This window comes from Zootoca vivipara, chromosome 3 (assembly GCF_965207765.1).
Source record: "Zootoca vivipara chromosome 3, rZooViv2.hap1.1, whole genome shotgun sequence".
In the NCBI taxonomy this organism is placed as follows: Eukaryota; Metazoa; Chordata; class Lepidosauria; order Squamata; family Lacertidae; genus Zootoca; species Zootoca vivipara.
The window spans coordinates 77,228,593-77,254,344 of NC_142586.1; the positions used below are offsets into that span (position 1 = coordinate 77,228,593).

Here is a 25,752-nt window from a genome sequence, read left to right on the forward strand (position 1 = left end):
ATGGAACCCCTGGAGTTGACTGCACTGCCTTGCCCCCCCCCCGAAAGCTGCAGATGAACCTGGTTTTTCCCCCTCAAACTCTTGCACACCATGTCCTGTAACCTCCCTCCATGATTCCTGGTGATATCTAATAGGTGCAGGTAATACATATATTTAAATAGCAGTCTTTCTCTTTTCTTTTTTGTAGATGCTGCCATTTCCTGAAGCATTTCCCCCCCCCCCCGCCCCAAATGGTGGAAACCATCTGATATTTCAAGAGTCTTTTGCGCTTCCTGCTCCGCCAGTCAGCTGTAAAACATTGCCTCATTGACCATGTTTGAATTGGTGTCATGCATACTTACTGTTCCTTGTCGGCAAACTTTCGAGGGTAACAGCCACCAAGATGTTGCCGTTCCTGTGCTTCCTGGTGTGTGACAAGGTGGTAGCCTGCAAATTGGAATTTACAAGCAAGCTGGCCAATCTGCTGCCCCCAGCCCCAGCCCGCTTTGATCCTCGTATGCCTGAAATCTCCCATGGTAGGCATGCCGTTACACACAATCCGATGATCCCCAATGCAGCAGATGCAGTTCGGCAGGGACACCTAACAGGGTGTTAATTAAAAGGCTGATGAAGAACAAAGCAAACCTGCCTGCTCATCATGAGAAGTGCTGATTCTAGCAAATTGAAAGTTATATTCCGTGGCCTATGAAGCAAACGCTCACAGTGCCCATGCTGGAACACAAGCCAGGCAGCACAGCATTAATAGTGCTTTATCTTTCATGCCTTAATATCCCAATGGTCCTCTTTGCAAGAGGGAAACTACAGCATTTGCAGATCAAAATACACTTGGAAACTAAACAAAGGAACCTGAAAAGAAGAATGGGAGATGGATCAGACAAAAGGTCCATCTATTGCAGCTTCCTGAATGCCATGATCAACCAGGTGCCTCTGGGAAACCAAGAAGATAGGTCTTCTCCTGCTGTTATTCCTCAGCAACTGATTCCCTGCCTCTGACCATGGAAGGTCTATGTAGCCTCCATGACTTTTCGTCTAACAGTGCAGCATACCTGCACAAACGCTAAATATTTGCCCTTTTAAAATAGGTAATGTTTTTAATACCAGGCTCTCTGATCTAGAGAGGGTCAAAGAACTGTCAGCCAACTGTACCTTTATAACAACCAGGTATATACACAAGATCGGAGGATAATTTCACATGGCTGTTGTGCAGTGCAACATCCATGGTTTTCCAAGTGAGCAAGCAACAGCCATGTACATATGCAACTCATCAAGCCAGCTGTAATTAAATCCCCACAACAACCTTGTGAGGTAGGTTAGGCTGAGAGGCAGTGACTGGTTCAAGGTCACTCAAGGAGCTTCCTGGCTAAGTAGGGACTTGAACCCTGGTCTCCCAAGTTTTAGTCTTGACACTCTAACCATTACACTATGCTGTCTCTTTGTAAAAAGCCTCTCTTTGCAAGGAAGCTGCTCCAAGCTCTTCATCATACAGTTGTCCCTTTTGCATACTTTGCCCAGCTCCAGGATATTCTCTTTGGGATCAGGCAACCAAAACATTACATATGTTGGAAGAATTAACACCATTACATATGTTGGAATTGTACATCGCGTTGAAGTCTCTGCAGAAAGCGCAGTGTGGAATCTGCCACCCTGTGGGGAGCCATATGTGTGTGAACTGGCTCATTGTGTAGCAGTATCATTTCTGCGCCAGTTCGAAAGCACACAAAAAGAAAAGTTCTTTTTTAGCTAGCATGGAGAAAACTGGCCCATGTGATGGAGCATTCCACACAAATGACTAACCACCAAAATGGCACAGTGGCTGAGAGAGGGAGCTTTGAATCAGGCACTTATCAGTTCAGAGTTAATCTCTGCTGGGAAACTTACTAGGTAGCCAGCCACTCTCTCTCAGCTTCAACCCCACATTCTCAAGGCGGGGATAATAATCCTGGCCTGTCCTAAAGGGTTGCTGCAACAATTGCTAAGCTAATGAGTATGAAGTGTTTTGAACACTAAAGTGGTATAAACGCTAAGTATTAATATGATAACAGGTGCCAGATGGAGTGATTTTAAATCGTTTCCATGTGGTAACTACAATGTGCAGACAGGCCCGAAGGCTTTGATTATGTAGAGGAAATAAATGCACCATGCATTACATAGCACTGACATGAGAGAGGTTGGGCTGGAAGCCAAGATCCCATTATAGCCAGGGCTATTAGTATGGCATACAGATTTGGTGTGGGACAGGCCTTCAGTTTCTTGAGAATCTCAGCCTCTGTGTTGCTGCAGGAAACCACACACAGGTATATAAATATAATTGTATGCACGCACACACACAATATATCTCACTCTCCCCGTTGTGCAGAGTGTTTGCCATTCACCTCACTGGGGGGTAGGTTTCAGTCCAGGTCTACAAATGGCTACCTAGGGTTGAGAAGGCAGAAATGCTGGGTGCTGCAGAGCCACTGATTCTTCCCCACCAACACACCAATGATTTTGCAAAATATATTGATTTCTAACATTAAAAAATCTCCTGGTAGGCAATGCAGATTTGGGATACAGGTGTCATGAGCATAGCTGGGGGGTGGGTTGCAGCTCTCCCCCTAAAATCAATAAAAATACTTAACTGACCAATTGCATTGCAGATAACTAGGTTCTTGCCCCCCCCAATAAATTCTAGCTACACCCTTGACAGGTGTCACGGATGAGGAGCTTGAAACAAGCCCCTCTGTGCATCTTCAAATGGGTGGATCTTTGTCCTAAGTTTATCAGTTTACCTATGTACTGCCAGCTGTTTGGGGATAATCCTTGTAGAAATAATAGGGTTGTCTTTTACACTTTGCGATAACCTGTGCACACATTCCTTCCTGAAGCAGAAGTGTTTAAAAACCAAAACCAAAACCCTGGTGTTGAGATCTTATGTTTGCTATTCTTAACCACTTGGTACCCAGAGATCCTTTTGTCTATGCATATAGGCATGAGGTCCTGTATGGAGGAAGGCAGGCTGGGTGTGTGTGTGTGTCAGGCATGCTTCCTACTTCATCTCATCAGAACACCCATCAGAACACTTGCAAAACCCAAACTGTCTAGCGCCTTTGAGCGCCAACCATGAATAACCAGCAGGCAAGCCCATTCCTCCCCTTTCTCTTAGGTGGGAGGGATTTGAGAGAGAAAAAAATCCACAAATGTCAGTCAAGAAATACTGCAACGAAAATGGACCCTCCACAGCCAGTCAACAGCCAGCCGCCTGTAGTTAAGCCCCAGCAGCGTTTTTGCAGCTTTCAGAGGTGGCTGTTGCCAGTGTCGCTTCTTCTTCTTCTTCTTCAGCAGCAGCAGCAGCTCCTCCAGGAGTGCTGAGCAGTTTTCCTCTAGCAAGAAACTGCTTGGCCAAAATGGGGAGAAAGATATTGGCTGCAAGCCTCGCGGAGGCTCCTCCCCGAGCCAGGATCCTGAGGTTTTTGGAGGATTTCTTTTAACTCCGTGGCGAACCTTGGCGAAGGAAACAAGTTGCCACACACCACCACCAAGTAGCAACGGGGAGAAAACGCTGCCTCTCCAGCGACACCCAGCCAGTCCTCCGCTTCTCTCCCTCTCTCCCTCTCTCTCCCCCTTTTGCTAAAAATCTACCTTGGATGTGATTGTTCCTTTTTAGTTGTGCAGGGAAACTGGCGCTGTCTGCTCAGACTGGGGAACGCCGATCCCTTGGATTTCTGCACACACACAAATGCAGAGAGTGGGAATAAACGAGAGAGAGAAGACAATGAGGGCAAACATGATCTGACGGGGGGGAAAGAAAGATACAATCTCACCCTCTCTTGGGGCTCCGGCAGCGTGTGTTTTTTTCTGGGATCGGGGATTTATTTTTATTGGTGGTATTTTCTTTGGAAAGGCAGAGGGAGGGGGAAATCGACTTCAAGTGCGGAGCTGCTTCCAGCTGGTGCGTGAACCTTGCCGGGTTTGGAAAAAAAATCCCCCCTTGGATACAAATTTGCAGGGAATCCTGCCGCGGGCGCCGAGATCATCACCCTCACCATGAATTCCGTGGCTGGGAATAAGGAGAGGATCGCGGTCAGCACCCGAAACAGGAAATATGGGGTAAGTTGCCCTTAAGTAAAGGGGAAGGAGGAGGAGGAGGGATGCTTGGGGAAAAAAAAATATCGACAGCGCTGGGCTTTCACACAAAAGGGCTGCGAGCGGACACGGATCCCCCACCCCCCGCGCGCACCTAACAAGCCGGTCGCCTTCTGAAGAAGCGGCACGGTGCCCCAAGCCAAGGAGCAGCCGGGGGTCCCTTAACCAGTTTCGCCCCTTGGACGCGGAACTCTCGCTTCCTCCGCGGCTGCAGACGCCGAGCGCTTGGGCAGCAGCAGCCCGAGGACTCCGCACTCCTTTAACTTTTGCAGCCTGGGGTTCCGCCTAGACAGGCGTCTCTGCGGGGCGAAACGTGCTTCGTGGATCTCTCCTCCGCTGTATATAAAATACAGTAACCTGACTTCAGAGGGGCTTTTTTTGCACACGTACGAGAGGGGCGCGCGGGGGGGGGGGGGATCGCCAGGGAGGGAGAGAGAGCGCGCTCCTTGGACTTGGATTAGAAAAACGTGCGCGCACCCACCCACCAATTCTGCAGGGAAAATCGATCTCAGGTGGTGACTTTTTTTTTTTAAACCCAGCTTCTTGGAGATCAGATGGGGCGGGTGTGCCTGGAGGTCAAAGGTGCCAACATGAATGAAATATTTTTTTGGGGGGAGGTGAGCCCCGCCCTGCATAATTGATCACATGATGTGGGGCATGCACATCATTTGAATGGCAATGCGCATCAACTTGGGAGCTCAAATATTTTATGGAGGGACCGGGGGCGAAGGGACCTCGGGACCTAAGAGTTTGCTCCAATGCGTGGAGGGGTGTTTTAGCTGACTTGGGGTAATTGTTACATCTAACATCTCCACGAGCCATTTGGTTCATATCAATGCAACTTTGCTGCCCTCCGTCCTTCCACGCCCCCGCTGATCTGCTTCCCTTCCCCGCCCCTCCTTCTCCACTCAGGTGAACGACCCCTGCTCCCCGACCAAACCCGCGGCTCCCTTCTCGCCCGAAAGCTGGTACCGGAAAGCTTACGAGGAATCCCGGGCCGGCAGCCGCCCAGCCCCGGAAGGAGCCGGCTCCATCCTGGGCTCGTCCGGCACCCCTTCCCCGGGATCGGGCACGTCGTCGCCGGGCTCCTTCACCGGGTCGCCGGGCCCCGCTTCCCCGGGGATCGGCAACAGCTCTCCCGGGTCGCTCGGGGGCTCGCCGGGCTTCGGCACGGGGTCTCCGGGCTCCGGCAGCGGAGGAGGCTCCTCCCCGGGCTCCGACCGCGGCGTCTGGTGCGAGAACTGCAACGCCCGCTTGGTGGAGCTGAAGAGGCAAGCGCTCAAGCTGCTCCTGCCGGGGCCCTTCGGCAGCAAGGTGAGCGATTGAGTGAGTCGGTGGCCCGATGGCCAGCGGGGCTTGAGTCTCCGACACACACACACACACGAACACGAGTGGAGAAAGCGTGAATTAACAAAGGAAGGCAGGAAGGAATAAATCTCAGAGCAAGGAGACAGGACATTTGGGGAAAGGAAAGGAAAACAGAGGGGGCCTTGAAAAGAATAAGGGGATCAAACTCCACCCCCATTATTTTGGAGAAAGAGGTGATCTCCTTTAACCTGTGGCAGGGTAGTGAGATTCCCTTCCCTCATGCAGCGCAGCTCTGCTCTGCAGCTGACCCCCCCCCCAGCTCCAGACAAAAGATGTTTTTGACATGCTCAGCACAAAGTGAGAGGAAGCACCAAAGGTGTAATCTTCAGTTTGTGTTGTACTGGTTTGTAATGAGGACATGGCTGCATACCCGGCTTAAGGAGAGTTTGGTCTGAGTCAATAAATGCCTCTGACTAGTCAAATAATTAGTCCTGCAATATACCATTAATATGGTTCCCAAGGTTTGAAAGGAACCAGTGTTCGGTTCAAACTTCTATTTTCTTTCCCTTCTTGTCCATTTCGTTTTACAGAAAATACCCAGCTCTTTCTTGATTCTCATATGCACAGCTGCGCAAAAAGAAAAGAAAAGAAAAGAATTTCACATTTTGTTGTTGTTGTAATTGCACAAAAATGTAAACCCTGGTGATCTCTCATGGGTGCACATCTTGTGATGCGATGGGGTTGCTCTTTACGTCCTCGGTGTTGAGAGGAGAGCCTCAGGCTACAATCTTCTAGGTGTGTGCAGTTTCCTTGAAGGAAGCCTTGGTTAATGGTACCTACTCCCAGGTTACATAAAACTAGCCAATGGCCCATCTAGTCCAGCGTTGGGGCCAACCAGATATATGCCTGTGGGAAACCCTCAAGCACAACGCTCTCTTCCTGAGGTTTCCAGCAGCTGGTGTCCAGAAGCATTGCTGGCTCTGATCATGGAGGCAACGCATAGCCATCTTGGCTACCAGTCATGGATAGGCTTATCCTCCATGAATTAGGTTAGTTTGCCTCGGATTGCAGCCTGACTTGGGGGATAAGTCCCATAGAACTCGGTGGGGCTGAACTGCTGAACAAACATGGATAGTTAACTTCAGTGATGTCCAGTGGATAAAGAACTGGTCTGAGCTCACAGTGGTCAGCTCAAATTCTCATAATCTCCTCTGTATACGGCAGCTGTGCTTATGCTGACTCCCAGCCTGTAGCTGCTGTGGTGGTGCCAGTGTCATGGCAGCTTACCTGGACAGGTCAAGGCTCTGTAGACTCACCAGCAGAAGCATTGGATTGCTGCCACAAGTGCACCTCTGCATCCTTGACTTTGCTGTCACCTTGCCCAGCACCATTCAGATACCTTGTTAGGGATGTTGGAGGAAGAACATGAGAATATCAGGAGCGTCTGTGGAATCAGATGGTCTGTGTAGTCCAGCATCACAATGGCCAACTAGATGCCTGTGGGAAGCCTGCAAGCAGTATATGAATGCAACAGCACTCTGTCTACCTGTGATTCTCAGCGAATGGTATTTGGAGGCACGCGGCTTCTGACAGTAGAGATTGAACAAAGCCATTGGGGCAAGTAGCCATGGCTAGCCTGGAGGGCATTCCCACAGTTCTGTCCCACCAGTACAGCTGCTGCACACTAAAGCCACCACATCAGCACTGGCCCTACCATTGGGCAATGTGAGACAGTATTCTTAGATGACAGCTGCTGAGGGGCGAGGAGCAGGCAGGGAGCTGTGGGTGCTACATGATCTGCTCTGCACCCTCTAAGTTAGCCTGCTGCCCTCAAGGGCAGTGGAGCATAATGCCCTTATTGCCTGTGTTCAGGCAAGATTGGCTTGGCATTCGTCTGTGGAATGTGGAGGGTTCTACCTTGCACTTTGCTCAGGCGGCAAAATGTTTTGGGATGGCCCTGCATCATGAGGAACACCGGCCCCAGACTCTGCAATGGATTCTGAGATGCAAATGAAACACCAAGAGTTGCACTTAAAATTGCAATTTCTAACAAATGTTTTGGGTTCTTTGGTGTGTGGGGCGGACATTCACCATGGGTGAGCTGAGGGATCTTGGGTGAGCTAAGGGGAAGAAACCGAGACATTTCCATTGAGATTGGCGGTGGGATCACCTCCCATTGTTGAATGCTCATCTGGTTAAAAAAAGAGTTCTTCCATTCCGAATGAAAGAAGGGTTCTTACATAGCCTTCTGCCTGACATGCTAGTTTTCTAAATGTAGTACAGTGTTTTATTGTATGAACGTTCTGTTGTATAAAGGAATAGCCATTTCTGTAAGCTCACCCCTCCAGTCACAGTGGTGCAGTCTAAACACAGGTTTACCATCTGCATGAGAACTGAGCCTTAGTTTGCCACCTATTAGATCACAGATGGGAATTCCAATCTTCTGTCTTCATGGTATAATTGCGTAAGAACAATAGGGAGTGTGGAACACTTCATAAATTAAATGTGAAATAAGTGTCAAAAAGCCATTTAATTTTGATACCATTTTTGAGGTTTTGAAATTGCTGGATAAAAATCATGCATTGAAAGGATATAATGTATTCTGTGCACACACTCCATGTTCATGCAGTTGAATTAAAATGCCTTATTCTGGCATTTTGTGTATTTTACACATCTGTGAGGTGTCCTCCTGCTTCATTTTACTACCTGCAGCTGGAAGTTAAAAAGGCTACTGTGCTCACTACTCACAGCAGCATTTGCTCAGTCTGGCATTTTCTTGAGTTTTTGCCTTTTAAATTTCAATTTACGTGGTACTTCCATCCCCTCCCTCATCTAAATCAAAGATTGGCTCCATGGCTCCTTCCTTTTAGTGTGCCTCCTCCATCATTTTGCTTCTACTGTGTCCATGGGTATATGACATCATCTCTCCCCACTATTTCCATTGCAATTGCACAGCAGACCGCTGGCAGGTCTCTGTACTCTGTAGTTCTACCGAGAGGCATGCACATTAAAGTGCCACTGGATGATCAAAGTTGCTCACATGCTATTTCATGTGTGTAGGAAGGAAAATGTGCCAGAAGAAAGCCTTGCCTTCCATTGTCAGCTCTGCAATATTGTGGCAGGAACTTCTGCAAAAAGTATGATTGGTGATCTGGGATGTGGAAGAGGAATGGAAGCGTACAAAAAGTGTGAAACTAACCAAAGGGTCAAGGCATATCCATGGTTTATGGTGTAACCTGTGATATCTTATGCTGAGGGCATCACTGAATATCATAGTCTGTTGTGAACAAATCTGCATTTATAACTTGCTTGAAGGGTCTAATTCTATACTGCACAGTCTTTATCTGAAGAAGTGCCACAAATAATGATGTCATCTAGGAGTGACAGCTTCCATAACACACTTGGGTTTGTTCGCAAGTTACGTTTCTGTTGTAATTTCTTTCCTACAGTGCTTCCACATTGCCACATCTGTGGTTCTCCTCCCTGAATGGTTATGACCATGGAAATTCCTTGGCTTTAAAGGTTGCTGACCTATAGTGAATACTTCACTGACCTGGCCACTCTTAAGCTAAACCATGGCTTAGCATGAGCATGTGTGCTGCTTTTTGCCAGTACCGTAGCTATGGGGGAGGAGAGTGGGGCTAGCTGGTTTTTTTTTGCCCTGGGTGAGGCCTCCAGAGGGGCTCCATTGAGGCTCCCAGCCTGTGTCTGTGTGTACACAAATGCACATGGGTGTGTGTGTCAAACTGGGTTTTTAACCCGGGTGAAATAAAGCCTAGTTTTGTCCCTGTTTTTGCTTATGCATCATGTGTCACCCAAACCTGGTCTCTTGGTTAAAATCTCTCCAGACTCTCCATGAGCTGTAACCCAGAACAAACTTTGGTTACAACTTGTGGTTGGTCTGGAGAAAGCTTAACCATGAAGCTGGGTGTAGATTACATTTAAAGCCAAACCTTGGCTTTACTGCACTCTTAACAAACTACAGTTCCAGGATTCTTTGGGGAAAAGTTACGAGCACTAATAGTGCTTTAAATGTGTGGTACGAATGTGGCCTAAGGCAGAAAATGCCATTCAGTATATAAAGAGGACCTTCCTCTCTCCACTGAATAGCCACTGCCAGGCCTCCTCTTCAGTGGCTGTGAGGCATACATTCCAGATCCGAGGTCATGATTTTAAGTGGGGAATGAGTCCTGACACCTCTCTTCTTAGAAATTAAACACAGTGGAAAAGGTTTTCTGCAGCTTGGCCACATCATCAGAATGGCTTTGCATGTTTTGTGTGACCCTTTTAATGCTGAGTTCTTTATTTGGATTGGATATCAAGATGTTTTGAGGTGAAATCTGGCAAAATCCTACTGCAGACGAGCCACTCTTTGAAAGCAGTGCGGCAGGATTACCACAACATATATTGCATAAAAAAGTTAACAGTCCCGAAAGCTCTGTCAGAGGAGATGCTTTTGAGCAGATGAAGTGTTAAAAGAATTGTAAGCGTCTCTCTCTTCCATGGTAACCCTGTGGATGTTGGAGAGCCAGTGGGTTGCATGAAGTGACACAATACCATTCAATTTGCACTGTCAGGCCCAAGTGTTATCAAATGGTAATATTTACTCTTCTGCTTCAAAGAGGGGTTGGTTTTCTTCTTCTGTGGCTTGGATCAAGAGGTATCAAGTGAAAACACTGATTGCTGTTGAAGGGTCTCTAGCACCGGTTTGCTGAATTGCATTTATCACTATTTATTTATGGTGCTCTTTGAATTAAAATATGGATGGCCCTAAAGGACTGACTGAGTTGAATCCTCCGTTTGCATAGCATATGGGATTATATGAATTGCTCACTGCTAAAACAGTTATTCCAAGTGTGCAAAAAGTAAATTAAAAGACTGACTCATAAACAAATTGTTCTACAAATCACGTGTTTTTGATAGCAGTAGTAAGTTTGTGGTTTTACAATCATTAGTTGTTGTTTAGTCATTTAGTCATGTCCAACTCTTCGTGACCCCATGGACCAGTGCACACCGCGCACTCCTGTCTTCCACTGCCTCCCACAGTTTGGTCAAACTCATGTTGGTAGCTTCGAGAACACTGTCCAACCATCTCGTTCTCTGTCGTCCCCTTCTCCTAGTGCCCTCAATCTTTCCTACCTTCAGGGTCTTTTGCAGGGAGTCTTCTCTTCTCATGAGGGGGACAAAGTATTGGAGCCTCAGCTTCAGAATCTAACCTTTTTTAAAATTCTGTCCCAGAACCTTACCTTCCAAGTTCCGGACTGCAGAATCTGGGACCGGCAGCCATTTGACACCGGAAGTTGCGTCAATGTAACTTCCGGTGTCGATTTGCCCTTCTATGGGCACCCAAAATGGCCGCCGCCGGCTTCGAAAATCGCTTGTGCACATGTCAGGAAGTGCTCCGCCCATCTATGGGCACCAAAATGGCCGCCGCCAACACCGGAAGTGACGTCTATGCACTTCCGGACATGCGTACATGTGGCTTTTGAAGCTGGTGGCGGCCATTTTTGGTGCCCATAGAAGGGCAAATCGGAAAGAAAAAAAAAGGCCGCCGGCAGGAGAAAATAACGGAGAAAAACGGGAGACGAAGTGATACGGGGGGCCACCGGGAAAAGGTAAGTAAAAAAGGGGTTTTCCCGGGGAAAACGGGAGACTTGGCAGCTATGCCCAGAACTGGTGACATATCCCACTGAGTGTTGCAAGTGGTGTGCAAGAGTTAAGCTGAATGGTGGAAGATTGAGGACAGATAAACAAATGTACTTCTTCATGCGGCAGTTAAACTATAGAACTCCCAACTCCTTATTTCCTGCAAAATGGGGGTGCCTCTCTGTTAGGGATGCCCATAGGATACTGTATAGGCTCTCCTTTTTTCAGACCAAGAAAATGGCTGGACTGGTGCTTCAGTAGCAGAAATTCAGAGAGGAGGGTTGGTTTTGGGTGTGAGTGTGCACAATAGGTACACAGAATATAGCTGTATACCTTTTTTTAAATGCAGTAACTGAAACTTACGTCTTACTACTGATTTCCAAATTGGTAAGATCAGCCTGTTTTGTATAAACCAAGGATGAGGAACCCTTTTCTCCTCAAGGGACCATATTCCCTCAGCGGAAAGTGCTCATACCAGCAGCAAGCGGCGCCAGATACCAAACTGGGTAGCGCCAACCTACACCCCGTTCTCACACACCCCATTCACACAATCACACATATCTAGCACACAAGCACAGTCTTATGCATGTGTGGATACGCAACCCTTCTTGACTCATGCACACATTAAAAATACACAGCGCACAGTCTTCCCTGTTCAGCCCCGCTCCCTCAATTGATATTTTTACGTAAACCTCTATGGCAGAAGTTGCTGGTAGTACACAACTGTAAGTGTAGCCTATAGGAAGAATAATCAAACGTGTGTTCTAATTCTTGCTCATTTATCATTTATGAATCCAGCTGACTTGCAAGGTTTCTTTTGGTGGGGGGGGGGGGAAGGGACTCCTGCTGATAACATCCTGGAAATTACATTAGCTCTCATAACCGTTGTCAGCAAAAGAGCTTTATAATCAGTCAGCAATATATATTTTACATTTTTGAACTTACTCCTTCCTTAAAATGCATAAACCTTGGATAGTTAAGGCACGGCAACTCTTAATGTAACTATCCATTATCAGTTTTCACAGAAATATTAGGTTATTGATACTGATTGAATGAGAACCTTTTAAAAATTGAATCATGTACTTTGAAATGTTTGAATGTATATATAAAAAACCCTATTGGGTTGTAGTCATATTCAGAGTAGACTCACTGAAAAAAAATGGATTTAAATTAGTCCGGGTTCTATTCGGAGTATGATTTAGTCAGATACATCCCGTAATAGTTTACTGTTGTCATTGCGTGACCTGACTGATCTTTATGTATGAAACGATTTGCAGCCATACATTACATTTGCCGCAGCAAAATGAATGCTTAACCTAGAACATGGGTACCGTTGACTACCTCATAGCTATCACGGACGTGTGGAACGTTAACTTTAACAAGAAACATTCACTCACAATATGTCAACAGGAGGAAAACTGAGGGACTTCGGATTTTGGTTATGTTGACAAAGCTTAGCTTTTAATTACTACTACTACTACTACTTATCAAACCTTTATTAGGCATTTTACAAATAGAACCATAAAAGAGAAAATAACATATAAAAGCCTTGAAATGTATATAAAAAAGGCAGCAGTTGGCATATATATGTAGAATCTGGGTTTTCCTTGTTAACCTGCTCCTTGGAGGACAGCTACCAAAAACTCGACTACCCCCGCCATTACCCTTTGGTCAACGTCAGGTAGGCAGAATCCCACACTTTCACCTTGCTGGGGTTCCAGACCACCCAAAAGAGGGGACAGCACACGTTGACGGAGCGTACTGTACAATGGGCAATGAAAGAAAATATGCTCTACAGTGTCTGGGACATTCATAGAACATCTGCAGAATCTCTTGTTTCTAGGAATGTTTTGGTATCTTCCCCTGACAAAAGCCGAGGGAAAAACATTCAAACGGGCCAGCATAAAAGCCCTACATTGGGCTGGAATTATTAACTTAGTGACGTAATTGGCTCTGCTATCTAAGATATTTAAATCATAGAATATAGGGGAACAAATTTTGTTTACAGCTGCTGCCATAATATTTTGTCTCTCGACATCCTTTAGTCCAGTTAGGATATTATGGAAAATGTATTGCTCATTAGAATTGTACAGGGGCTCCAACTCGATGCCTAAAGATTCAATCTTTTTTTCAAGGTACTGATACCATCTTGATTTGTAGGAATCTTTGAGCAAATCAGCGAGCAGACTTGATGGGGAGCAGCGAAAATGGCAGCGTAACCAGTATTTTATTGAGGTGGTCCAAGCCCAATATTCCATTGTGTGTATGCCTATTTCTGCACACATTGTTTCACATTTGATCACAGTTGGGAGTCCAAGAATACGTCTCAGAAAGCTGGAGTGAATCTTTTTAAAATCACTGTTATATGCTTGGACCCATAGCGGGATTCCATAGAATATCTGGGATAGCACTTTTGTTTGAAATATCTGGTTGGCCGGAGGAATAAATTGATTACCTTTCTGATAATAAAAACGGGCAACTGCTGATGAGGTGCACTTTTCCTGTTTTATGGCATGCTTTTAATTACAGAAACACAAACCTTAATTTAACCATTTCGGCGCTTGCTTTAGATTGAAGAAGGGGACATACATCCCCCCCACTATTAAACATATATGAAAAGATATTATAAAATGACAAACATATTGTCATTTGTTAAGCGAATAAATGTGTCCTCAATGAAAAGCTAAGGCACAATTCATCATTTCTCCATTTACTTGATGTATCTCTTCATGTCCTGCTACCACCGAGCTATGAGCTCTCCCCACAGAGTCCCATGGGTAGATATTGGAGGACATACGGACATGGCTTTATTATATTTCCCTTTCTGTTAGAACCTGTGCATAATCCACTTTCTGTACCTTTCTATCATTTCTGCCCACATGCTCTTGATATAGCCTTTCCACTTCAGAGATGTTTGGTGGCCAAAGACTAATAATATTAATAATGAAAGAACCCCTGCAGCTGATATAATGGAAAATGGGTTCCTGTTAGCTTGTGGCTACTTCAGGGAGACATTTCTAGCAGAGACAGGACAGTAATGAACCTTTCCTGAAAGCTTAGCAAGTAGCAGAATAATGGAATTTCATTTCTGTTCAGACCTTTAATATATGAATAAGCACAGCCGGGCTGTATGGGGGAACTTAATTTTGTAGTGCAAAAATCTCAGTCACCTAATCATTTCATCCCGAGTCAGTGTAATGCAAATAGGATTATTGCATTAGAAATGTGATTTTAAATGGCCTGGAGCAGTAATTTGTCAGCATTTGGGAGGATTAAGTCCATTAAAGTTTAGGCAGCAACAGCCAGTCTTTTGTATTGCATCATAGGTCACAATACCAAACACTGAGCATAACTTTTTGAAAGCACATTTTGCAATTGCGGGTCTCCTGGCAGGGAGAGCACCTACCATTTGCCTGTGCCCTTACATTACAGCACCTAGAATTACTCCGATTGTGGAAGCAAACCAGAGAAATAAAGAATAGTTCTTAGACTTGTTGATGCTTCTCATTTTTATTATTATGAAAATCGAAGCTTTAGGCCCTTCTTTAAAATCAGAGCGATTTAAATAATGAATCTTGATCCCCCCCACCCCCCGGGAGATACCTGACCTGTGATTTTTAACATTTGCTATGAGAAATAATACACACAGGTCTTGCTATCCGAACACAATGCGTTCTCCGGAAATTGTTAGGTGAACATTCACATAACAAGTGGTTCATTACCATTGATTCCTATGGTAAAATTTCTAATGCATTCCCGGCAACAAAATTTGATCTCAGAATGAAAAAACCCAGGAAAACCCTCTGAAACCTTGCAAAAGTCAATCAAGGAAAGAAAAAAATGCTCTTCTTTAGCCGACCTCCCCACGCTTGCCACTATGGTTTCTGGAGAAACAGCTGTCATGGACCAGCAAAAGCTTGTTTAAGGCTACTTATTTGTTTCCAACAAATAAGTAGACCCTGATGTTGGGAAAGATTGAGGGCACAAGGAGAAGGGGATGACAGAGGACGAAATGGTAGGACAGTGTTCTCGAAGCTACGAACATGAGTCTGACCAAACTGCGGGAGGCAGCGGAAGACAGAAGTGCCTGGCGTGCTATGGTCCATGAGGTCACGAAGAGTCGGACACAACTAAACAACAAAAATTTGTTTACAGTACTACCTGCAGGTCTGGTTGTTAGGATACTGTATCTCAATCTGCACTGCTTATAACGATCAGATCCTAATTCATCATGTTTGGATAAGTGAATTTTTGTGTAATGAGTGTTCGGATAGAAGGACTTCTGTGTTCTGTCAAATTATACTCATTTATGTGCTTGGCCCTCTATTATAAAAAATTATTGGGGTGAAAAAGCACTCATCATAACTTTGGCTGGGTCATACCCTAGATTTGTTACCTAGGTTTGCTGCGTATCAGTTGCTGAAGTATACCAAATACAGTGGTACCTTGGTTTACAAACTTAATCCATTCTGGAAGTCCATTCTTAAACCAAAGCGTTCTTAAACCAAGGCGTGCTTTCCCATAACAGCGGGGGACTCAATTTACAAATGGAATACACTCAACAGGAAGCGAAACATGTTCTGTTTCGAAGGCAAAGTTCACAAAACAAAACACCTACTTTCGGGTTTGCAGCGTTCTTAATCCAAGTTGCTCATAAACTAAGCTGTTCTTAAACCAAGGTACCACTATTACAAATGTAATAGGACTGTATCCCCTAAATGTACCTTTTTGCTGGTAGAGTATCAGGTTTCTGCTTTTGATACATATTCCAATAACTTTGCTAATATATATTGAATTGTGAAGTATTAGAAATTGCATCATTTGGGCACAAGATTTGTGTACGTATGATGCTTGCTTTCCAGATGGCAGGGTAATGAACCTTTTGAAACTGAGATGGCTCAGCTTTGTAGTTCATTTGGTTTGATTGTTCAGTTTTTAAAGTACAATTTTAATCTGACAGAAGTTAGAAAGAACATAATCATAGTATCATAGAATTGTAGAGTTGGAAGGGATCCACCAGGGTCATCTAGTCTAACCCCCTGCAAGGCAGGAATCTTTTGCCCAACACGGGGCTTGAACCCAGGACCCTGAGATTAAGAGTCTCACATGATCTGTGCTCTACTGACTGAGCTACCACTTATTGTTTATGACTACTTTTGTCATGTTTGCAGTTATGTAAGCTGTAATGTGTTGTAAGATGCCCTGAGCATGGTTTTAACTTTGGAAAGGTGGCATACAAATGTCTGGCTGACTGGCTGACCACAATGCAGACACACAGCCAGCATATCACATAACTTAACAGATACAGAAATCCAACACAATCTGTGTGACAAACCACAAGCCAAATTACTTGCAAGCAGCGTTTAACAATGTCTTGCAGATTGGTCCTGTATTTTCCATTTCCTTTGCTTTCAGCAACGCCCAACAATTATAATGAAGTATTTATCCACTGTCAAGAAGTTCCAAAAGTGAAGAATACCTCAGTTATTTTTAATAGCCAGTTGGAGGCTGTGCAACGAACAGCTTCAAAGGCCTCTATTGCAATATTTTTCTGATGACTCTTTATAGGTGTCCATTATGGATATTATTCACCAGCTTTTGTACATCAGGCTGGTTAGCACAACCCAGGAAGCCAAATTGTGGCATGCTGGGATTGTGCAAACATGCACCCCCCCCAGGAGCTCAAAATCAGTTTGCTGCTTCCTGGTCTTGTGCTAATGCAAGGTTTGGTTGGGCATGCCATCTGAACCTGAGCTTGTGGTTAAACTTTCTCTTTGCTAAATAACCAGCCTGTAGCTAAGGTTTTTCCTCATGCCAGAGTGAAAACGTCTGGGAAAATGTAATGCAGCTGTGAGCTCCTCTCCTGGAGCCCACATGTCCACACAGTCCTAGTATGCCATAGCTTGACTTAGTGTGTCAAGTAATAGCAGCCCGTGTGTTGGGGGGTGGCTGGAGGAAGAAGTCGTTGGGAGATGAGGCTGATACTCATCCGTATTCAATATTCTCACTATGCTACCGTCTTTCTCATATTATAAGACATGTCTTATATTTATTTTTTCCTCAAAAAAACACACTATGACTTATTTTCAAGGGATGTCTTATTTTTTTCCTCCTCCTCCTGCCGCGGCCGGCATTGCTGCTGCGCCTATCACTATGTCTTATTTTCGGGGTATGGCTTATATTCCTTGAATGCTTAAAAATCCTGCTATGGCTTATTTTATGGGTATGTCTTAAAATATGAGAAACAGGGTAAGAGCTAAGGTGCATTTTTAACTGCTTCTAAAGAACCATTCTTGAAAATGTATTGGTGGAAGTACTATTACACCCATTTACCCCAGGGAGGAGATTTGTGCGTAGGGCAAGACTCTGGAGTGTGCTGTAGGATTCATGTATCCTACTTGGGAAAGGAGACTCCTTCATTACAGTTCTTTAATCACATTCTTTCCCTCCACAAACATTATGTTGTGGATCTGGTTGGTTGCAGTTGTTATGTGCATGTTTTTCAAAATGCCTAGCCCATGATCAATTATGAGGTTTTCTTTGGGAATGTTTGAGAATTCTGGGTGCTTAGTCCAGATCTCAAAGAACCTAATATCGCTTCTTCGTATTGTGTTACTGTTTTAGGGTACAACTTTCAGATCTCCTTAGGGAGAACAAGTGGGATAAAACTGGTTTTAAATAAATATACCGTATTACTTAAATAACCACATTTTGCCTCACAAGAAAGAGAATTTGTGGTGTTTGTCTTGTGGGTTAAGGAGAGAGTTTTATATATGTGCTGAAGAACTATTCCATAGCGATTTCTCCTTTATTACAAAAAGAAAAGAGCACCCACCTCAAATATGGGTCAGCACATTGTACTGGGCAGGCTGCCCAAATCAGCAGATTGTTAGAGCCAGAGTAGCTTTGTGTACAGAGGAAAGAAAACCGTTCACACAGACTCAGCTGCATCAGCAGTCTAATACCCTGGATTATTTTTGGAACATCAGATAATTGGGATAGTTCCAAACACAAAACTGAACAGCTTGTCGTGGTTTTCTGTGCAGAGCCCTAGACTACTGTACGCCCGGCATTTTTATTCAGGCCTGGTTTCAGCAATTTGTAATGTGTGACTGTCACAAATGTCAGAAGTGTATGACCTGTCATATATAATGTGCTGGTATGAAATCTGTTAGCTTTTAGAACTAGGAATCTTCACCACCTCTGTGTTACAGAGCTATGCACTGACATTTTCTGTGATCAGATGCCACAGGATAAACAGAAATGGATTGTTTATTCTTTGTACAGAACTCCACCACATCCATCTCCCCCTTCTTCCTTATTAGAAAGCACATTTCTTTGGGTGAAGGTTTGCAATATGCTGGTCATCTAACTTTGGCTCTGATAGACTCATCAATACCAATCTATACATTTAGAAATAGCATACTGTACTTGGGACCACGCCACTTTTAAATGTAAGCAAAGAGTTCATGTCTGAATGCTTTTCCATGTCAGCTTGTACACAGAGAAATAAACATGTCAGAGAATGATTGGTTGGAACGGATATGTTTGCTTATTTATGTTAGAGTGTTTAATTATGAGACCCCCCCCCCCCCATTCTGAAGTAGCAGTCCTAGGAGAAATTTGTGGTTTTTAACACCTGAATCAGTCCCATACTGTTGCTTGTACTACATTTGACAATATTAAAGATATTCAGTTTCTCCTTTTCAGTGCTCTGTTAAAAGTGACAGCAGCCAGCCTTAGCTAAACCAAACCTTCTTTTCCAACCAGATTTCAGAAGCTGACTCAAAAGCCCATTTCTGTCCCATCCATCACAGAGGATGCCTCACCCGCTGCAGCCCCAATATGTACTGGTGCTGTAGAGTCATCCCACCTCTTAGATGCTATACTGTATTGCCAGAACAAAAGCTATTGCTCTTCATTTATCTGCTCATTTCTCTGCTTGCTTAACAGTGGCTGGCAAGAAGAAACAATAAAAGCCCATTCTGCAGCAAATTGGAAGTCATGACTCAAGCGTTTCTCATTCTCTAATGAATGTTATTAACAGTTAACAAGTTCTCTAAATCAGGTTAATATTGGTGGTATCACTCACAGTTGTCCCACTGGAAGAATTAGCACTCTCTTTCAACATTGTGGAGTGAATATTAGAGTCTTAAGAGGGGAGCTGGTGGGGGTTATCCAAACTTTGGCACTATTTAAGGCAAAATGTACCAATAAAGCTAGGGATGATTTTAGTATACTTCTCTGCCCCGCCTCCCTTTCTCAAGCTTTTTCATGCTGTGCTTTCAAAAAGGAACCCCTCCCATCAGTCAAAGGTTGTTTCTGAAGACTACCTGTAAACTGCCACTAGTTCAGTTTATAGATGTTAGGTTACTAACTGGGAAAGCAGCTTTCTTCCAATTGAAGCGCAGAGCGTTTGAGGACTGGGACGTTTACAGGGAAACCAAACTGCTTGTTTACAAAGCTATTGTACTACCAATTTTACTGTACGCTTGTGAAACATGGACCACTTATAAACGCTATCTCCAACTCCTCGAAGGATTCCAGCAACGGTGTCTCTGAAAAATTTTATATATCACTTGGGAAGACAGGCGAACTAATGTCAGTGTACCGGAAGAAGCAAAGAGCACCAGTGTCAAAACAAGGATTCTTCAACATCAACTTCGTTGGACTGGTCTAGTTGTTTGGATGCCTTATTATCATCTTCCAAAGCTATTCCCAACTCAAGAATGGAAAGCGAAATACTGGTGGACAAAAAAAGAGATTTCAAGACTCTCTCAAGGCAAATCTTTAAAAATGTAGTATAAGCACTCGCCAGCCACTGGGAAACACTGGTCTGCAAGTGCTCCAACTGGAGAACAGTCTTTACCAAAGGTGTGATGGACTTTGAAGAAGCACAAACTCGGGGCGAAAAGGAGAAACACACTAAGAGGAAGCCACGTTTGACAAACCCTCACCCTCACTCCCGCTCGGAAACCCATGTCTCCACTGTGGAAGGGCATGTGGATCCAGAATTGGCCTCCACAGTCACTTACGGACTCACTGTTAAGACCGTGTTTATGGAAGACAATCTTACTTGGCTACAAGTGATTGCCAAAGAAGAAGAAAAGAAGAATGCCAACTGGGATTGGCTGTCAGAAGCATATTTTTAGGTTGTGAAATGCCCTGAGATCTTACAGATATAGTGTAGTATACAAATTATTATTATTATTATTATTATTATTATTATTATTATTATTATTAGTGCCTGTGTGGTAGGAGATGGGTCACAGAAATGTGATGTTGCCACTTGGGTCACCCATCCCTGGACCCATTCCCTTCCTCACTGGACCGTCTCATCCCCCCAACCCTTTGGCTGGGTGATGGCTACGCCTAGGGGTTGGACTGGTTAGAGCAGATTAGACCTATCCCCCAGCCAAAAAGTTCTGTGGGAAGGGATGGTTCAGGACTGGTTAGTGTTTGCTAAAGGAAAGGCTTCTTTCCTCTGCTCTGCTCCTGGGTCATAAAAGAGGGCCTATGGCTGGGGTCGAACTTGTTGTTTTTGCTGCCTTGCTTCAGTAAAAAGTTCAGGAAGACTTCACAGGAGAGGGTGATTGGAAGATGTCTGTGCTGGATGGAATGCCAGTGGCTTTTCAAAAAACACTAAAAAGACATGGCAACCTTGTGGAGCTGAGTTCCAATGCTTCCAGGTGAGGATTGGTCAGTTGTTGGGGTTGCACCAAGATGGGAGCTGGATTAATGTGGGTAGGGAACAACTGCCAGAAAAACTGCAGTGTTTAGGACTTTTTAGTTTAGAAAAATGGTGAGTACAGTAAGACGTGACCTGTTAGAAGTTTGTAAACTTACTCCTCTCTCATTACATTATAACTTGTGAACATCCAATGAAGTTGAATGCTGGAAGATTCAGGACAGACAAAAGAAAGCACATCTTCATGGAGGGGAGCTAAACAATGGAACTCGCTCCCACGGGAAACAGTGATGGCCACCAACTTGAATGGCTTTAAAAGAGGACTGGATGAAGGCTAACTGCAGTGACCAGCCATGATGGCTATGTTTCACCTCCACTGACACAGGCAGCTTGCCCATTGCTGGACACTGCAGGCGGGCAGAATGCTGTTGTGTCCATGCCCAGCTTACAGGCCTCCCACAGGCATCTAGCTAGCCATCTATTAGAATAAGATGCTGGACTAGATCCAGGAAGATCTTCTCATGCTCTTATGTCTTGGTGGGATGGGTCCTGGGATACTGGCAGTGGGGGAGCCATGTGCTCTTTGTCTGGGGCAATGCAGACCACCGCCTTCGAATGCAACCTAAAAAAATGGCAGTAACCTGTTATGCCTTACCTTATTGACTCATGTTCCATTTCCTGCCCTTATAATTGCCCAAGTCCTCTTGTGTTCTGAATATTTAAACAAAACTGAGTGATGAATTGGAGGGAGTGGCTGGACTGAAGGAAAGACAGTCCCTGAAGCATCTTGCAAGGTAGCAGTACTGTATTGTTTTTCTTTTTAAAGACTGTGTGCCTATATGCAAGCAGTTTCTATCGGTGAGTAAACACATTAAGCTAGCTAATGCATATTTGTGATTGTAATATATTTTATGTTCTTAACCATAATACGCTTATTAAAATACGGTTATAATTTTGCTAATAGAAAGCAGCAACATGATTTATGAGTAATGACAAAATTCATTCCCATCCTCCAACATATTTAATATTTATGTGAAAATTTCTGTATTCAATTACATCTAAATTTCTAGCATTTTAACACTGGCCTATTCAGTGGAAGGTATGCACAATACATTTTGTACAGAGTAACGTTAAAAAACAAGCTTTATGGAAAGGGTCTTTTGCAGTGCGACACTGTGTAGATTTAGAAGGAGGAAACACCCACCATACTAAATGGGACTTACACCCTTGTAAAGGTAAAGGTAAAGGGACCCGTGACCATTAGGTCCAGTCGCGGACGACTCTGGGTGCTCATCTCGCTTTATTGGCCGAGGGAGCCGGTGTAAAGCTTCCGGGTCATGTGGCCAGCATGACTAAGCCGCTTCTGGCAAACCAGAGCAGCACACGCAAACGCTGTTTACCACTGGAGCGGTACCTATTTACTTGTACTTTGACATGCTTTTAAACTGCTAGGTTGGCAGGATACATCCTGATAGATCATAGTAATTTTTTTCTGAATTTGCATCTGTACATGGCAGGTGCAAATCTTACCCCTCCTTTGCATTTTTGGGGATGATGCATTTCTTCTCCCTCCCCCCCCCTTTTATGGCAATTTGTAAGTGGCCAGGATTTAAGTGGATCTTGAAATTTGACTTACCGGTACCCTGTTTGTACCACTGCCATGAGTAAAGGGTTTCCTGTAGCCTGCGTGTAGGTGTCTAATCCAGCCCTAACATACAATGTACTGGGAAAAACGTAGGGGTGTATTGTATTTCATAATGTCTGTGAATGTATCAGCATTTGTGGTCATTGTAACTAAGTTTTATCTACTTATTTTGATAGTTCTACCCCACCTTTTGGCCCCTTTCCCATGTTGAAATGCAGATTCTCCTATTCAGTTGTCTGACAAGCTGCTTCTGAAGGTCAGGGACGGTGCTTAGAGAGTGTCAGGGTTGCCATACAGTATTTCAAAAAGTAAAATTCCCGCAAAGTTGCTGAGCTTTTTGGAGGAAACCTAACTCCCAAATAGTGATTTTAAGCTTCTTGAGCTGTTTCTGCTGCATCCGGGTTTTCCCTGACATTTTGCTAATTCGGCAAAATTCCCCTGGCGCCTTTTTTACACCTGAAAACCAGGACATGTAAGGAATTTTCCTGACGGATGGCAAGCCTAGGGATTGGCACCTGATGCAGTGCAAGGAGCTATCATTGGAACCAAATGTCCCATTGTACATACAGTACAGAAAAGGATGAAAGGGCACAAACTAATATTTGGATTTCAGCCCTATTGTCATAGATTTAGACTGGTGCTGGTGCACCTTTTTCAAATGCATTACCCTTTACATTCCTTGAATCTTTGCAAAATTCTTGGGGATAGTAATTGATAGTACGTATCATTTGGAAAGGAACAAACTGGTGTAAGCAGAGAGCAACTTCTCTGGGAGACATTACAGCACATGGCAATATCACTTAGGTGACTGTGTTATTATACCAGACATTAGAACTTATGCACGGCTCGGCTGTTTTTGTTGATGAATTTATTCAGAGCTTTTTTTTAGCTGAAACTCGTTGGAACTCAGTTCTGGCACCTCTCAGGTGGACACCATTATCATTCTAGGAGAACGAGGGAGGCATTCATGGTGCATTCTGGCACCTCTTTTTCCAGAAAAATAGCACTGTTTATTGTTTTTCGCTTTTGGAATATGGAGGCTGAGTGAGCCAGTCCTGATGTGTTTTATGCACGGATAGAGAGGGGGCCTTGAAAACCTTGTAGTTCAAGGAGATAAGAAAGATGAAGCAAGAGAATAATAGTGGGCAGAAAATGACATGCCCACATTCAGATATCGGGTCACACCAGGTGGGATTGGTTCCTTATGTGTCCAACTCCCTGATACATGACCCAACCACTGGGCTGGATGGTCTGATATTAACAGCTTTGTCTGCTGCTGATGCAGCAGTTAAATAATGGATGTTGGTGCTTGAGTGCTCCCCTGTAGCTCGGTGTCTCTGTGTATTGCCTGTTTAATATTCCATTTCAGTTTAACCAAAGATGAAGCATCAAAAATGCCTATATCTTTCAGGAGTCATTTGCACTGCGCTGAATTCTTGTGGTGGTTCTGTTTAAAGCAGTGAATTGTACATCAATACAAAGGGAATGTAAAGAAGAAGGGACAAGGATGTGTGCATTTGAGAGAGAGAAAGAGAGAGGGAGGGAGGGAGGGAGGGAGGGAGGGAGAGGGTGCGGTGGGAGTCTGAGGGTGGGGGAAAGAGATTTTTTAAAAAACATTGTATTTTTTGGGGTCCGTTTTTAACAGCACAACAGCAAAGTCTCTACTCTTTCCTCTACCTTCTACCCTGCACTGAATCACAGTAGTTTGGATCACTGCAATAGGCATGTGGCAGGAAAGCCCAAGATAAGGGCTCTTTTTTTGTGGCTGGATTTCAAGGGCCGAAGAGGATTGTGTGGGAAGCCAGGGCAGAAGCAGCGCTGCTGAGGAACTAGTGTATAGTAATGCAAGTGGATGACACTGATAAATTGCTCCCCTAAGCCAGCATCTGCAGCAAATTGTCAGACTGAGACGAGTTCCCGGCATACCCTATTCCTCTGTGTGAATGAAATCTCAGTTGAACCATTATTTACCCATCTACCTGTGAAATGTGGGAGGATAGGATTCATTGCCCTATTGCAGGTTTCATTTGATTTTGCTTTAATACGCTCTCTCTCTCTGTGTGTGTATCTGTTCCTATCTATATCCATATATCTTTGTGTGTTTGTGTGTGTGTATGTTGCCTTCTCCAGTGATGGATAGTGACTAGCCTGTTTCTGATTAGCAACGTAGCTCTTTGGAGGGGAAAAAAAAAAGGCTAAGTGGTTTTCTGAGTAAAGTCCTGACTTTCCAAGGTCTGGAATCCTGTTTCCACTAAATGAAATGAATTTAATGGTCTTGACTTTGTTCTTCGTAGCTGAAGGAATGCACAGTTAAGCAACTACTTAGTATACTTTCAAGGCCCCCCCCTTCCCCACCTCCCCAGCATACCAAGAACTGAAAAAAGAAATATATGTATACACACACACACACACACACAGGGAGAGAGAGAGAGAGAGAGAGAGAGAGAGAGAGAGAGAGAGAGAGAGAGAGAGAGAGACAGTGTTAGTTCACTGTCAGGGCTCATCCAAACTTCTGATTGTCCCATGCCTAGGACAGTCTGAGCAATTTCCCCCTTGTCCTGCTCTTTTCTCAAGGAAAGCCCACTCTTTAGTACTAAACGGAGCAAACGTCAATCCAATTTGCTGTTTGCTCCAATTCAGCACTAAAGAGCAGGTTTTCACCGTGGTTGCGGAAAGCAGCGGGACAAGAGCAAGCATAGATAAGCCCCCCAGTATCCTTCATTTGCTGGAAATGTGTAAAAAAATACCAATTTTTCTGAAAAGCTGCATTTACTTTCCTAGTCTTCTCATTGATCAACAGTGAGCATTCGCACAGGAAAAATCCCTACAATCCCTACAAGACTGATCACTCACCCTCAGTTTAAAAAAAAAAGTACAGCTGGAGTCTTAAAGTCTTGCTATATCCTAGTGTACCACAGCCACTTTGAAATAGATTTAAATCCAGTTCTTCTACAAAGGAACCAAAACATCAAACCAAAACTCCATGCAATTGCTGTAGCATTTTTATTTTTATTTTAAATCCGCTAAAAATAACTAATGGATGATGATTTAACCAGTATTGAAAATTAGATCTTGTAAAATGTCTGGAAGATGCTCAGGCTCAGACTTTCTTGGATACACATGAGAAGAGAGTTCTCCAACACTTATGTAAATCCTTCGATAGGTTCTTATTGTGACATATTTTCTACACAAATAGTTCCAGCTGATCCAACAAGCAATCTATATAAGGAATAATGCTGCGACCCAGGAGTGGAGGTTCTCAAACTTTCTACCCGAAGGGCTCACTTGAAATGGCTGAAAATTTACTGAGGCTCAACAGTCAGAAAACGATGGTGAGGGGCAG

The 25,752-nt window shown here is 44.3% G+C and overlaps 1 protein-coding gene across 2 annotated transcripts in view; it reads left to right on the top strand.

Annotated features, from left to right (window-relative positions):
- The first annotated feature begins 3,192 nt into the window (after nucleotides 1–3,192).
- Nucleotides 3,193–25,752, top strand: part of KIF26B (kinesin family member 26B) — a 275,544-nt gene continuing 252,984 nt past the window's right edge. The window contains exons 1-2 of one of the 2 annotated variants that reach the window (XM_035108339.3): nucleotides 3,193–4,086; nucleotides 5,035–5,436. In XM_035108339.3, the coding sequence (XP_034964230.1) occupies nucleotides 4,024–4,086; nucleotides 5,035–5,436 (465 nt within the window). In that variant the 5' untranslated portion in view covers nucleotides 3,193–4,023. The remainder of the gene's footprint in view (nucleotides 4,087–5,034; nucleotides 5,437–25,752) is intronic. The other variant, XM_060272882.2, reaches the window with a different exon arrangement.